At 48.7% G+C, this 15,023-nt stretch overlaps 1 protein-coding gene across 7 annotated transcripts in view; it reads right to left on the bottom strand.

Moving 5' to 3' along the window:
- Nucleotides 1-15,023, bottom strand: part of BACH2 (BTB domain and CNC homolog 2) — a 373,875-nt gene that overhangs the window by 12,495 nt on the left and 346,357 nt on the right. For 5 of the 7 annotated variants that reach the window (XM_070450113.1, XM_070450108.1, XM_070450109.1 and 2 more), the window contains 3 exons: nucleotides 12,622-14,185; nucleotides 11,740-11,846; nucleotides 848-1,054 (listed from right to left, as the gene is read on the bottom strand). In XM_070450113.1, coding sequence (XP_070306214.1) covers nucleotides 848-1,054; nucleotides 11,740-11,846; nucleotides 12,622-14,077 — 1,770 coding nt within the window. In that variant the 5' untranslated portion in view covers nucleotides 14,078-14,185. Of the gene's footprint in view, nucleotides 1-847; nucleotides 1,055-11,739; nucleotides 11,847-12,586; nucleotides 14,186-15,023 lie in introns of those variants that run through there. The other 2 variants (XM_070450114.1, XM_070450112.1) reach the window with 2 other exon arrangements.

The following is a 15,023-nucleotide window of genomic DNA, read 5'->3' as shown; positions in this document are numbered from 1 at the left end:
TGAATGGAGGTGAAGTAGCACTTAAATCATAGGGCTGATGTGAGGATTACACGTGACCAGCTACAGAAAGAGACCAGAAAAATACCTGGTCCACACACGCAGCACTAAATGTTAGCTCTCGGCTCACGCTGAATGGAAAATAAGAAGAATTATCTCTATGGGAGAGAAGGAATGGGAGTTTCAGATTAGCAGAGGCAAAGTATTATACATAGGATGGATGAACAACGAGGTCCCAGTATATAGCACAGAGAACTACATTCAATATCCTAAGACAAACCATAATGGAAAAGAATGTGAAAAACTAAATATATATAACCGACTCACTCTGCTGTACAAAGAAACTAACACAACGTTATAAATCAATTAGACTTCAAAAAAAATCACCTCTATGCGAATGTGAAAGTGAAAGTCAAAGTCCTCAGTCTTGTCCGACTCTTTGTGACCCCATGGAGTACACAGCCCATGGCATTCTCCAGGCCAGGATACTGGAGTGGGTATCCCTTCCCTTCTGCAGGTGATGTCCCCAGCACAGGGCTCGAACGCATTGCAGGAAGGTTCTTTACCAGCTGAGCCACCAGGCAAAGTTGGTGGTTTGAGCACGCCCAGGGACGACTGCCCCTGTGATCTACACAAATGGCTAAGATATAAAACACGGACACACAATCACACAGCCACACATATATTACAGATGTAAAGCTATTGTTTCTTGTTAAGAACGCCTTTAAAAATCACTGTGAATGTCCCTGAATGGTGGCCCTTCTCTCTGTCTGTCTGGCCTTTGCTACTGAAACTCCGCATCAGTCTTGATCATTCCAGGTTGCTGATAGCAAAGGGCAGGCCGACTCACCAGCTTGCGGATTTCACATTCCAAGTTCTGAATACAGTCCAGCTTCCTCTTGCGGCAGCGCTGGGCGGCGATGCGGTTCTTGCTGCGCCGGCGGACATCGTGAATGAACTCTAACTGCTCCGAAGTCAGCTTGTGCATCTTGATCATCATCTGGAAGTCATTCCTCGGAAGGTCTGTGATTTGATCGACAGGAAATGGAAGTTTGACCTGCAACCAAGAATAACAGAACACGATTATGGCAGCTGGATTTTATCGTTTTCATTCTGGCGACTGGAACATCAAAAAATGGTAAAATCTCCTTTTTAATGATGACCAAGTACTATGAAGACGACTGAAGCAAGCAGTGATGATTCTTTCCTGTTTCAAATATAAACAAGACTAAATAGACAGTCAAACAGAATGTGAGCACACACATATTATGGTGTGGTTATCATTCCTGAGATCTCAGAAGCAAACAGCATGGAAACAATGGAAAATGTATACACTGTCACGGCCGGCCACAGCACTTTTGTAAGCAGGGCTCTACAATCAGTTGAAACTCACTCCCATTGAGCCTCAACTCAGTGAAGTAACAATTTATAGACAGACATCATCTGAGGAATCATCTAAAACACTTGAATTAAGAGAGCATGTACACCTTGGAGATGCTGGAAAGACGGAACAGTCGGTGTGACTTGCAGTTACAGCAGTATAAGGGAGACAGACATGGGGAGAGAACCTGGCAAGGCTACACCGTTGTGACCTAGGAGTTAGAACTGGCTTTTGTTCCTTCCTGCCAGACGTGAGACCTCAGGCTGGTTACCATACTTTTCTGAGCCTCAGTTTCCTCATCTGCAAAATGGGACATGCTTTTTAGTTGCACAGTGCTATTATATACCCATGAGGCACTATGGATTTAGGGAAAATAAAATGGCCCACTCTCTCACATTTTCTTTTACAATGTGATGCTGACCTTCCTCTGTCAAAAGGTGGGATGCATGTTCCTGCCCTTTGACCAATACAATGAAGTGGGAGTGATCCATGAAACTTCTGAGGTGACATCATAAAAGCTGTACGGTATCTCCTCAGGCCTCTTAGATCAGGGCCAGCCTCCAGGCTGTGGACCAGTACCTCCTGACAGATCAGCGGCACCATTTGATAGAAATAAAAGGCACAATAAACGTAATGCGCTTGAATCATCCAGAAACCATCTTCCGCACAATCAGCCTGCGGAAAGACTGTCTTCCACAAAACTCGTCCCTGGTGCCAAAAAGGTTGGGGACCGCTATCTAAGATTGCGCTCTCTTCAGGACAGCTTCTGGAGAGGCCCAGGTGGAGAAGAACCAAGGTCTCCAGCCAACAACCAGCATCACCTCATCAGTCCCATGAATGAGCTACCTTGGATGAGGATCCTCCAGGCCCAGGCAAACCTCCAGAGGTTGCCTCCTGCCAACATCTGACTTAAACCCCATTAGACATTCTGAGCCAGGCGTGCTCAGAGCAGCCACTTCTGAATTCCAGACCCACAGAAGCAATGAGAGATGTTAAATGATTGTTTGAAGCTACAAAGTTTTGGGGTGATTCGTTGCATGGGTGCGTGCTAAGTTGCTTCAGCTGTGTCCGACTCTTTGACCCTATGGACCACAGACCACCAGGCTTCTCTGTCCACGGGATTCTCCCGGCACGAATACTGGAGAGGGTCGCCATGCTCTCCTCAGGGGTTCTTCCCCACCCAGGGATCGAACCTACATCTCTTACGTCTCCTGCACTGGCAGGCAGGTTCTTTACCGCCAGTGCCGCCTGGGAAGCCGTGGGATGATCGGTTACACAGCAACAAATAACCGATGCAGATACTGTGTTCAGCAAGTCTCACTTCCAAATTCTTGCAAATCAAGGGAAAGGGTGAGCATCCTCCAGAGAAAGAACACTAGTCATTTCAGAGATGGCTCTGTGTCCTTATATTCTGCTAAACGCTTCTTTACAGCCCTGTGGCGGTTTGAAGTATTTCTTAGAAAAGGAACCAACGTTCTCTCGAGCTTCCTCGGCACCCACAGGATAGAGAACCCAGACCTGCACCGTCCAGCAGCCTGCCAGGCCCCCTTCAGGATTCGCTGTGAGGCAGGGACTGCAGGAGTCAGCTCTGGTCCCGCCCAGAAGCTTCTGGAAGTGGAAGGTGGAGTGTTGCTTGGCCAAGACACGGCGTTTCCCAGCTCAGGGCCCGAGCGCCTGCGTAACGCGAGCATCTGCTCCGGATACACCAGCAGATGGCGCTAGAAACCCGAACGTCGCTCAGGCACCGGCCCGGCGCCGTCCAGGCACACAAGGCCGGCTCCAGTGGGGTTCTTCCGCCTTCCAGTAGCCACGGCAAAGGAAGTGGAGAGAAACGGGTGCCGCTGACTTTAATACCATACTGAACAGGACCCAGTGTGGCTGCAATGTTACCAACGGGAATCAGCATGGAATTAACGAGGTAGTCCACCAGTGTGGCTGCAGTATTACCAACGGGAATCAGCACGGGATTAACGAGGTAGTCCACTCTGGGGGGATGCCACGTTGTCAAGCCCCGGGGCGTGTTTCACACTTGGGTGTGCCTCGCCGTTCGGACCAGCCTCATGTCCAGGGCTCAGCAGGCACGTGCGGCGCGTGCCTCCGGTCCCGGACGGCGGGGCGTCAGCGGCCGGAGCAGGTCGGCTGGAGTCAACGTGGATAACTAGAGGAACAGACAGGCTGTTCTGGGCTTAGTGGATCAAAGTCCTTTTGGTGAAGAAATGGCCCTTAGTATTCAGAACCCACAGGGTTATGTCTGGGTCGTCCAGGGGAGTGAGAGGAAGATCTTTAATCCCGAGCTCAGGCTTTTGCTTTGGTTGCATCAGAGGCAGGCAGACCCCGAGTGAGTCTGGACATTCGTGGTTACTGAAGCCCCTGGCTCAAAGGCACTCCTCCTAAATGATCATTCGCCTTCCTGTGGCTGGGTGTGATAGCTCTGAGCCTGTGAGACGTGGCATTTGCTGAAGGCTCCCAATGGGTGCTCTGATTGAACTTCCGTAGGGCGACCTCTGCCCCATGACAGCTGTCCGATGCTGGCTCAGGAGGGCAGAAATCACCACAGTGCCCATGAAACACCGTCGGCTCGGCCCTGCTCCGGCCGCTAATGACTGGCGGTCAGCACAAACAGCTCCTTGTCACGGGCCCGGCAAAGGGCTTTGTCCACGGGCTGTGTTTGCACAGGGCTTAGAATGATATGAAAGAATGTTTGATTTCCCTTTTCTATGCTTGGATAACAAACAGACTCAGATCCTGGACAGCACCTACGCAGCACAGAGGCCTGTCTGTCGGCCACACAGATGTCCCCACACCAGGCAGCAGGCGTGCGTTCACAGCAGGGGTGACAAGGCTTTGGGCCTCAGGGCTTCTCCCCCTCTGCTGACAACAAAGCAATTCTGCTGATGCTCCACACAGTGCTTGCTTATTTTCAGACAGACTGCCTTCTAAACCACAGGCTACTGTATTTAACACTCTCTAGACAGCCAATATATATATATATATATATATATAACACTATGGTAACAGCACCGAGCTTGACAGTAAAGAGGAAAAATCAACAATGCTGGTTTCAAAGTCCTTGGCGCGAAAGGCCATGTAACTTTTCAGTGGAGCCGTTGCAACGCAAGCTGCTTTACAAAGAGGTCGAAGGGAAACTGTCCACTATAGACTTTCTTCCATGTGGAAAAAATCCCCCAGGCCCAACCACTCTGGTCTCTTTCTAAAGTGTGCTGCGACCCCTAGAGAAAGGGATGGCTTACCCCAACTACCAAAGGGAAGCCCCTGAGATTGTTCTTGGAAAGGCGTGGCAGAAACCTCACCACAGCTCTTCACTAATTTCAGGGTAGGAAGTTCCAAACTGACGGCATCTTCCCTGGAGATAAATGTCAGCCACAGACCCACTGAGGGGCTGGGGAGACGTCCCTTTCCCAGGCTGGCAGGCACCCACCTATTCCCCAGATGGGCTCGAAAGTCAGCTAAAGTGACTTGGCCTTGGACACCGAGAAGGCCGAGACCCTCCTGCCTTTCTCCCAGCAAACTTTTCCAACCCAGATAGACCCAGTAGGACTTCACATCTTATTTACTGTCCTCCACCCACTGATTCCTCCAGGATCTCACTTTGGAGGTGACTTAGTTTTCATGCCCCAGACCCTCATAAACTGAGGGGATGGAATGCAGAGGCCAGCGAAGCAGCAGCAGCACCTATTGAGCGGCCAGCCTGCAGCCACATTCAGTGATCAGTCATGCATGAGGCTCAGCACAGAGGCTCAAAGCGGACCAGGCTGTTTAGAAGGGTGGGGGCCCAGGGGGCCTGGGGGGCCCATGGTCTCTTTGGACAGGTGGGGCCCCAGCTTGGGTTCTCAGTGGAGACTCACCCTGACTGTCAGAGGCATCTCGGCTTGTCTCATCCTGTAAGGACCACGGTGGAGGATGTTTTCACCCGGGACCCACTCTGGGCTGGGTCAGTAATAACCAGAGGCGGGGATTTCACTCCTGGGGGCTCCAGCTCTGGAGCCGATGGTGAAATGAGCGGCCCCCTGCAGTGCAGGTAACCTCTGGCCCCAAGGGCTGACAAAAAGTGGGAAGAGGCTGTGACATTTGGACAGTGAATGAAGCTTAAATATTCCTCCTCCGGGGCCTGACCATGGGATGCTGCCGGCTAGACCCCGGGGGCGGACGCTTCTTTCTCACCAGACAGAAATCAGCTGTTCCCTTTCTCTCTCCTGCCAACACCTACCCTGGTTCTACCGCCCAAACCACATCCCTTCTCTTCCAGTGAAACAAAAATATCATTTAAGAACTGTATGAGAAGTATAACTTCTAGCAGCAAATTCAGTTACGAGGCCAAAGAAGAGAAAAGAATTCCCACTCCCGAACACCGACTCTCCTCGGCCTCCCTGTGACCTGTGCTGCCTCTGCACGCTTGTTACAGGCTGGTGATGAGCTCGTGCCTCTCAATACACATCTCACTTGCCTGGTGACTCTGGTGTGCTGCACGGGGGCTACTGGAGAGGCAGGACAGAGATGCAGACGTTGCAGAAAAAGGCGAAAAGCAGCACGTCTTTCATCTAGAGATCCCAACTAGAAGCACCAGCCCCTGGGGTCAAGCTTCAATCCTATCTCCTTTCTTGGTTTCACTATTAGATGCTGAGCAGGAATTGGATCCTCTTAGCAGTGCCCTGAGGATCTTCTCCAAAGCCTGTAACATTTATGTTCTTAAAAAAAAAACAAACTTTCTAGCTGTGCCGCGGGGCATGTGAGACATAGTTCTCTGACCAGGGGTCAAACCCACAGCCCCCTGCATGGAAGCTCAGAGTCGTAACCACTGAACCTCCAGGAAGTCCCTAACGCTGACGCTCTCGCAAGCCCCTCAGATCCCTGTGAGCCGTCTGGGGATGAAGCAAGATGCCCTGTGGGCTGACGATTCCAGTCCTCTTCGAATGGCGACAGCCAGCTTTGAGCCGGGCAGATGCCAAAGACAAAACCTCCTCTGCCAGAGACAAGCTTCTCACACAACTCTCCTCCTAATCTCCGATCTTGCAGCCCAGTTTCTGGAACAAACACAGGACATCTAGAGTTTAGTTGTGATGCTGCAATTCCTGAGCCCTGTGATCCCAGGCGAGTCTTTTCCTTCTCGGTCCTGAAGCTCTTTGAGGATCTGGGAGTCAGAGGGATTCAACATCTGCCCTACTTAGCTGACAGGGTTGCCATGAAGAAAAAAATAGGCTAACAGATGGAGAAAGTGCTTCGAAAAGTCTGAATTGCCTGAGAATTGTGAAGGGTTACAAACGTTGGCAGTAGGTGTTGAAGTAGTAGCATTAGTGTTTCAGTTCGTCCACCATCCTTTGTCACATAGCTTCTTCTTTGGGTCACAGGGTGTGCTTTGGAGTTCCAGATGCTAAGAGTCTTTCTAGACAACATGAAAACACTGTTTTCATTAGAAATGTGGCTGACGTCCACGCTGCCCAGAATGGTTTTCTTTTATTAAGCAGACCAACTATAGTTACTTTTAAAAAGACCCCTGATTCAACAAGCCACAAAAACGACTGTAAAATTTTTATATCCAACATATGTCTGGAAGTCAACATCTTGGTGGAAGAGTTAAGAGTCAGACATGGCTTTTCTATAACATTTCAGGGTTTGTTCTGGAACTTACTCCTCCCTGCCCTCACACATCCACAAGCATACACGTACACACAGCACCCTCATACGCTTTTACCACTCTTGGTATGAGAGGTGTTAATAAAACAAATCCAACTAATCAATGCCTTTGACTATGCAAATAAACTGTCTTCCTGCTGCTTCTTTATTAAAATCTACAGTTAATGCTTGTGGTACAAAACTATTCACTAAGACTCTTACTACTTGGCAAATGCTTGTGACTTTTCAATAATTTTCAAATTCTAAAAGCAAACCTGTAAACCACAATGAGGTACCATACCACTAGAACGACTATATAAAAAAAGGACAATAACAAATGTTGATGAGGGTGCAGAGAAACTGGATTCCTCATACAAGCCTGGTGGGAATACAAAATGGCTCAGTTACCTTGGAAAACAGCCCAGTAGTTCCTCAAAAGGCTAAACTTAAGACTTATCATATGATTTAGCAATTTCACTCCTTGGTATATAACAAGGAGAATTGAAAATACATGTCTACAAAAAACCTGAACACAAATACTGTTCGTGGCATAATCAGTAATAGCCTCAAAATGGAAATAACCCAGCATCCCCCAACCAATGAATGGATCAACAAAATTAGTGTATCTACACAGTGGAATATTATTCAGCAATAAAAAGGAGTGAAGAACAAATATATGATAACATGCCAGGTGGATACAGTGATAGCAAGAAGGAACTTAGAAAACATGCTAAGGGATGAAGCCAGACACAAAAGCCCACATGGCTAGATTTTACTGAAAAGAAATGTCTGGAATAGGCAAATCTACTGGAGACAAACGTATATTAGTAATTTCTTGGGGTAAGCGAAGAGGGGAATGAGAAGTGATTGCTACTGGATATTGTATTGCTTTTTTTGAGGTGATGAAAATATTCTGGGATTAGACACTGTAATGGTCATACAACTTTATGAATCATTAAAAATCACTGAACTGTTCACATTAACAGAGTGAATTTTATGGTATATCAATTGTATTTTAATTAAGAAAAAAACCTGTATGATATACGTGCACAGAAATCAAACATAGGAATACACAGAAATAAATCTTTCTCTATATTCCCTCTCTCCAAGTTTGCCTCCCATTTCATTTTATTATCTATACTGCTTTTATTGTTTATAATATGTTTATTTACAAAGTAAACTAGGACCATGTTATCTACACTGTTACTTTTTTCACTTTATATGACCTATTCATTTTTTCATAATTGGAAGTAAGAAAAAAAATTCCCATGTTGACTTTTTAGGTATGAAAGCATGAAAGCATGAAGAAACATAATAATCACTTGATTACATAAAACTTAAATTTTTTTAAATGGAAAAATATACTATAGAAATAGACTAGGAGAAATAAAAATTTTAAAAAATAACATAAAGAGTTCAAGAAACTTAATGATAAAGGTCATGGTTCTGAAATGACTTGACAATTATCAAACCTAATCTGTAATTATTTTTCAAGATTTGTGCTTGTGCTCAATTGCTCAGGCGTGCCCGACTCTTTGAGACCCCATGGACTGTAGCCCACCAGGCTCCTCTGTCCATGGGACTTTCAAGGCAAGAATACTGGAGTAGGTTGCCAATTCCTTCTCCAGGGGATCTTTCTACCCAGGAATCAAACCTGAGTCTCCTTCAAATCTCCATGTATATGAACAATTTTTATTTTATGATAAATAAAGACCAAAAATTTAGTTTAAAAAAACAGACTAGGAGAGGATATAGGCAACATGTATAAGAAAGGATTAATAGTCTTAAATTAAGGATTCTGTAAACTCATTAAAGTCAAACACCCCCCCCTACACACACAAATGGACAAATGGCAAGTCCAGGAAAGAAAATACAAACGATGAAGACATATAAGAAAAATATCAACTGCATTAGAAGTCATCATGTCCTGTCCATCAGACTGGCAAATATAAAAGGACTAGTGACCGCTACAACTGGCAAGAACAGGGGGCAATGAACACACTCGCACGTTCTGCTGGAGGATGTGTGAATTGCTACAACCTTTTGAGAAAGTAAACAGGTAGTATTTAACAAATGAGTATAACCTTTAACCCACTTACGTAACTTTAACTCACAAAAATAAAAGCACCACCACTAAATAAATATGTTCACAAGCAGGTTTATTGCAGCAATGTTTGTTAAGAGGGAAATACAGGAAATGGAAATGTCTGTTGAGAGGTGATCACCGAGTCAGCTGTGATGTATAGGAACCAAGGATATTAAAGAAGCTTGTGTTAACCCTACACAATTGACCTAGGGGCATGTACGCAGCAGACAGCTGTGTGCAAAAAGCAAGTTGCTTAGTAATTAAATGTGTGTTATGCAGTACTTAGTCACTCAGTTGTGTCCAACTCTTTGCAACCTCATGGACTGTAGCCCACCAGGTTCCTCTAAATGCTATTAAAATAAAGCCCAAACCCATAGACATGTGAATATGTTTATATATTATTGTAGGCACAGAGAAAGCCTGATAAATTTGGTACGTTAGGGGCTTGGTATGTTCTGCTTGATTATTTTAAAAAAGGAACTTCAAAAAGATGGCTGTTGATAAAGGACAATATTGTGCTTAGTTAAACTTTCCTTGAAGCTGGGGAATGCTTAGGATGAGAAGTCAACATTGATGAGATGGGAGGGTAAAGACAGTGTAACTAGAAATCAGAATATTCTGTTCACTTGGAAAAGAAGTCACCTGGCACCTTACATGAAAGCAGATCAGGGCAGAATCAGCCCAAGAGATGCTGGCTTCTGGATCATTTATGACTCACCCTGTGAAGGGTTTGCCTTCAGTGTTACCGCGGGAGACCACACTTACACTGGGGCCAAAGAAACTCCCCAAAGCAAATGCTTGGCTCAAAGAGGAGCAGTCACGCTCAGCTCCTGAGACAGTTCTGGGAAAACCTATCTCTTCTACTTTAGGAAAATGAAAAGGTTAAACTGGGAAAACCTTAACTTTACCCAAAACTGGACTACTGAGAGGGGCTAAATGTGACTCCTGAAATGGCACGGAAATCTGGAAAATACCTTTTGAGACTGTTCAGGAATGTAAAGCATAGATTCATTTTTTAAAAGTGAAAATAAAAATATTTTTGAAAATAGTGTATATTTTTTGAGGGGAGATCAGTCCTGTTCATGACTACTGTGTAGGCTGAATAATTCCTCCATTTCACTGATTCATTTAAAGTTGAAAAGTTATAAGGACTTCTCTGACGGTCCAGTGGTTAGGAATCCACCTTCTGATGCAGGGAAATTGGGTTCAATTCCTGGTTGGCGAATCAAATCCCACATGCCTCGGGGCAACTGAGCTTGTGCGCCCCAACCAGAGAGAAGTTCGTCTACCGCAATGATGAAGATCCCACATGCCACATCTGAGACTCAGTGAAGCCAGAACAACAGAAAGCCTGCAAAGTTCTAAGACGGACAAGTGATAAAGCCTCAACACAGGAAGATACCGGTGCCCTTGGGGGCATTCAGTCTCAAGAACTGACTTCAAGTTCTCTTTGGGGATGTAAGAGGGATAAAAGGAGATTTTTCTGAAACTGACAGGTCCTTGGACTTATGCAGCTATCATGAACACACACCCCTTTTAGTTAACGGTGGGGCTCCTCTTAAGAGAGACAAAAAGAAAGAAAGAAAGACTGAGAGACATTTGTCTTTTTCATGAGATATGTATCCTGAGAGAGAGAGAAATCATTATGCCAATGGACTCAGTGACTGGGCTTCTGAATCAAGAATGCTTATGAATAATTTCAGGGGAAAAAAAAAGAAAGCCTCCTAAAAGTTGTGATCAGAGAAAAAGAAGTGAGTGAAGAGAGAGAGAACACAAACTTGAACTGTTCTCACCAAACCTCCACCTTCTCAGGTGACAGACGCAGATGTGACTCTGGCTTGCGACACTGAGCCCAACCCTCCATTCCAAGCCCTAGGGGATACAGTGTACTCAAACAGTTTCCCATTCAAATTTCCTTTTTATTGTCTCTTAGCTAAACTAAATCCTTTCAGTATATTTCTGTTTCCATTTCTGCTAGGCAGTAACGGAGCAGTGGGGACCAGGCTAGGTAGAAAGCGAGGAAGTGACCACAGGGCATGTCTGTAGTTGGTCCAGGGAGCTTTGGAAGCTGTTTACAAAACATGCCCAATCTAAACCCTTCATGTGCTTCTTGCCAACCTCACAGAGGGCTGAATAAACTGCACGTGGCTCTGTGAAAAGCTAGCTCACCCCGTGCGGCATTTCTGCTGTCTGGATGGGTTAACGTCCCTGCTTTACTAGAGGCTAATATCCAGGGAGTGCAGACGTGGATGACGTGCACTGGCCTAATGAGAGTCACGCTTCATTTCCTCCTGTGTTTTTCGGAGATGCACTTCACAGGAGGGGCTTGGCACTGGCCTTGCTCTGAGACACAGGTGGCCCTCTCATGTGGGGTCCTTGGCAGTCACTACCAGATCATGACACAGACACCCTCAGCTCTTTCTGGGGGCTTCTCGTGTTCCAAGGGAAGGAGGAGCACCTGTGGTGTCCTTTCTTTTCTCTCTTTGGCCACGTGAGTCTCGCTCACGATGTGGCTGGCGTTGCACCTGCTTCCTCTCCCAGCATTGGGAAGATATGGTTGGGAATTTTTACCTAGAAAGCACTTCACATTTAGTGTGGACAAAAACTGCTACCCAACCCCACTGCTCCTTAAAATGACTCTCACCGTTTGGGGGGCACCTGGGCAATGACCCATGATACGGTTAGGTGCAACCGACAGAGGTTCTTCCTCAGTGATACTGGGGCCAGGATGGATGGTGAGCTGTCCATCACCTGCATTCACAATGGACAAGGGATGACTCCAGGGTGCCTGTTGACAAGGAAACTTAAAGGTGCTGGGAAAGCATGGGCTTACTGTGAATCTCTCCAGTTTCAATCAGTCAATTTTGAAAGCAATTTTATATTTTTCTTCTCACTGAAGAAGCGAGGGGCAAGGATGAGGGTGACAGGTATGGCATCCTTTCAAAGCAGGCAGAGAAGGGAGGGGGGGTATCTGAAGTAACTGCACACGCTTTCAGGCATCGGACTTTTTTCCCACTAAGCTTTTTGCCTCTGCTTTTTGAGGGCTGAAATCTCGATCAAACTTCAAGTGCTTTCTGGTTAATTCTGAATCACCTGGAAGCATCCTGCCTTTGTGTGTGCATGTGTGTGTGTGTGTGTGGGGGGGGTTTAGTCGTTCAGTTGTGTCTGACTCTTTGTGACACCATGGACTGTGGCCTGTCCATGGGATTTCCCATGGCAAGAATACTGGAGTAGGTTGCCATTTCCTTCTCCAGGGGGGGATCTTCACCACGCAGGGTTCGAACCCAGGTCTCTTGAACTGCAGGCAGTCTCCTGCATTGCAGGCAGATTCTTTAGCGACTGAGCCACCAGGGGCGGATGGGGAGGCAGTCCCTTAACTGTAAAGGTTTAATCTTGGCGAACAAGAACGGTCTGGCAGTGGTGGGGGCAGGGGGAGTCCAGATAAAGGGCTGAGGGTGGGCCACATGCTTGAATTCGTGCGGGTTCCCTACCTCCTGGCCCCTGTCCTGAACAGGGCACGACTCACTGTCTGCTTCCGAGAACGATCCGGACTCGTCGCTGGAGTTGGTTCCGTAGGACTGCTCACATTTAATCTGGGGTCGGACCTGGCTGTACACTCCGTCTGCCAGCAGGCCTGGCTCCTGATGCTCGGTGGCGAGGAACCGGGCTCCCTGGGAGCACGGGGAGGAGGAGAACTCGCAGAGGGGGAGGCTGCAGGGCGAGCCGCCGCTCCCGTCCTCGGCGTAGGAGTAGGAGGAGCATGAGCTGGAGGTCCTCGTCCTGGCCTCCAGCGGCGGCGACCGAGGGCACACTTTGATCGGCACCGGGCAGCTCGTGTTGGGCCGCATCCTTCCCGGCAAGTGGTCCGCCATCAGCCCACCGTGCGGGTAGGCCTGCGAGCTGGAGAGGGACTGGCCGGCCCCCACCCACAGGCCCTTTGGCACCGGCTCGGAGAGGTCTTTGTCCAGAGCGCTTACCCCAGAATACGACTGCACCGCGGGGCTCGCTTGGTCACAGGCGCCGGAGGAGAAGATGACGCTTCTCCGGTCCAGCTCGCCCTCCTGTTTACAGAGCGCCTCCAGGCCAGGGCCCTTGAGGGGCGACCCCATGGCGAAGCTGTGCGCGTCCTTCTGGCCCACGTGGGGCGGCCCGTAACTCCCCGGGAAAGGGGCGTAGTCAGTTTTAAGGTCACCCTGAGTGATCCCCTTGTCGAAGGGGCACGCTGAGCTCCTGGCAAAGTGCTGCTGAGAGGTGCCGGGCAGGCCGGACGACTCCGCACTTTTCGTTACGCTGAACAGAGAGCGCAGGCAGGACGGGGAGGGCGCGTCCCGGGCCCGCTCCAGGCAGGCGGCCCCTGCCGGCGGCGCGGGCGCGGGCGCGGGCGCGGGGCTGGGCTGCTTCCGGTCCATCTCCACGTCCCCCGCTCGGTCCTTGACGTCAGGCTCGTCCCCGGACAGGCAGAGCGTGATGCTCTCGTCTTCGTTCTCTTCGCTGGGCGGCTCGCTTTTAATCTGCCCCACGGCAAGCCCCGGCTTGAGGCTGGTGCCAGAGTGATCTTCACTGAATGTGCTTGCAAAACCTGAGGTACTGTGTGATGATGCGTTATAGACATTCTTGGTACATGCAAGCTGGTATTTCTTGTATCTGGGGTACTGCGTTAACGCGTCCTTGGCCGAGCTCTCCTTGGCGTCCGCGGGCACGTCAGACTCGGGCAACAAAACTTCTTCCTTCTCTGCCACTGGGATGGTGCTGGCCTCAAAGCCGATGGGGTCTGGAAGCATCTGGTCCCTAGGGCAAGCCATCTTGGCCGTGTCCGAGTCCATGGTCTCCTCCTCTTCGTCCTCCTCCTCCCCGGCGCTGTCCTCGTGGTCCTCGTGCGGCCGCTGGCACGCCGCATCCTTCCGGCACACGAAGAGGCCATCCTCGCTGTTCAGAAGCTGGGTCTGCAGGAAGCTGAAGCAGGAGTCCTCCAGATTGTGCATGCGCAGGAACTCGGCGCAGCGGATGACCTCGCGGATGTTTTCTCTGCTGAGTAACAGCTTGGCGGTGTAGGCGAACTGCAGCAGCGGCCCAAACCCCCTGGCCGTGACCTGCAAAACAAACAGGGAAATCGCCAACCGTTACCATCAGCACTGCTATTGTCCCGAATCTCTCAACTGAAGCAAGATAACCAGACAGCGCTAATGTCCCAGGATAAAGACTGCAAAGGAGCAGTTAATCTCGTCCGGGGTCAGCAATGATTCGGCTCCCAGTAATTAGGGCCTGTCTCGTGCACGCCACTGCTCTACTCATCACGACACACAGAATTGAAAATCACCAGGGTCAAGTGGCTAAACAAGATGACAACGGGTTCAGTGTTTACACTAATGAAATATCCTGGCAAAAATGCACGGTAACAATGGGAAGACTACTGATCTCCCTCCCCATCCATCCTGTTGAGAGCCATCGTCCAGGAGTGCCGCGATGCTTCTGACAGCTCGCCCGAGCCAAAGAAAGCGCTGTCATTTTCTTGTCAACTGCAAAACCGGCAATGCGGCCCTGTGAAAAACCGGAAAGTCCATGGGGCTTTGAAAATAGTTGTTTGCTCACTTACAAAGTTAAAAAGAGACATTAAAAGCAACTCCTGTTTTTTTGCTCACTCGTCATGGTTTCTAGTTGAGATTTGCCAGCCATCATGTCATATCCCATCTTAACAATGATACCAGAGATGACGGTCCTTAGCAGTGTTCTCAACAAGAAACTAACTCTTGGCCCATAAAACGGGGCGGCGGGCGGCGGGGGGCGGGGGCGGTTGGCGCGGGGGTGTTACAAAGCTAAACAAGCTGGCTGTCATTTCAGGGCTGAAGCTGCGGAATGGCACGGGGCATGGGCAGCTCTTTCCCTAGCTGGCAGCGGCAGCCCTGCCACGCAGCTGTCTTCTTCCTGGTG

The sequence above is a fragment of the Odocoileus virginianus genome, chromosome 19 (assembly GCF_023699985.2).
Source record: "Odocoileus virginianus isolate 20LAN1187 ecotype Illinois chromosome 19, Ovbor_1.2, whole genome shotgun sequence".
Classification (NCBI taxonomy): Eukaryota; Metazoa; Chordata; class Mammalia; order Artiodactyla; family Cervidae; genus Odocoileus; species Odocoileus virginianus.
This window is presented reverse-complemented; position numbering and strand designations above follow the sequence as displayed.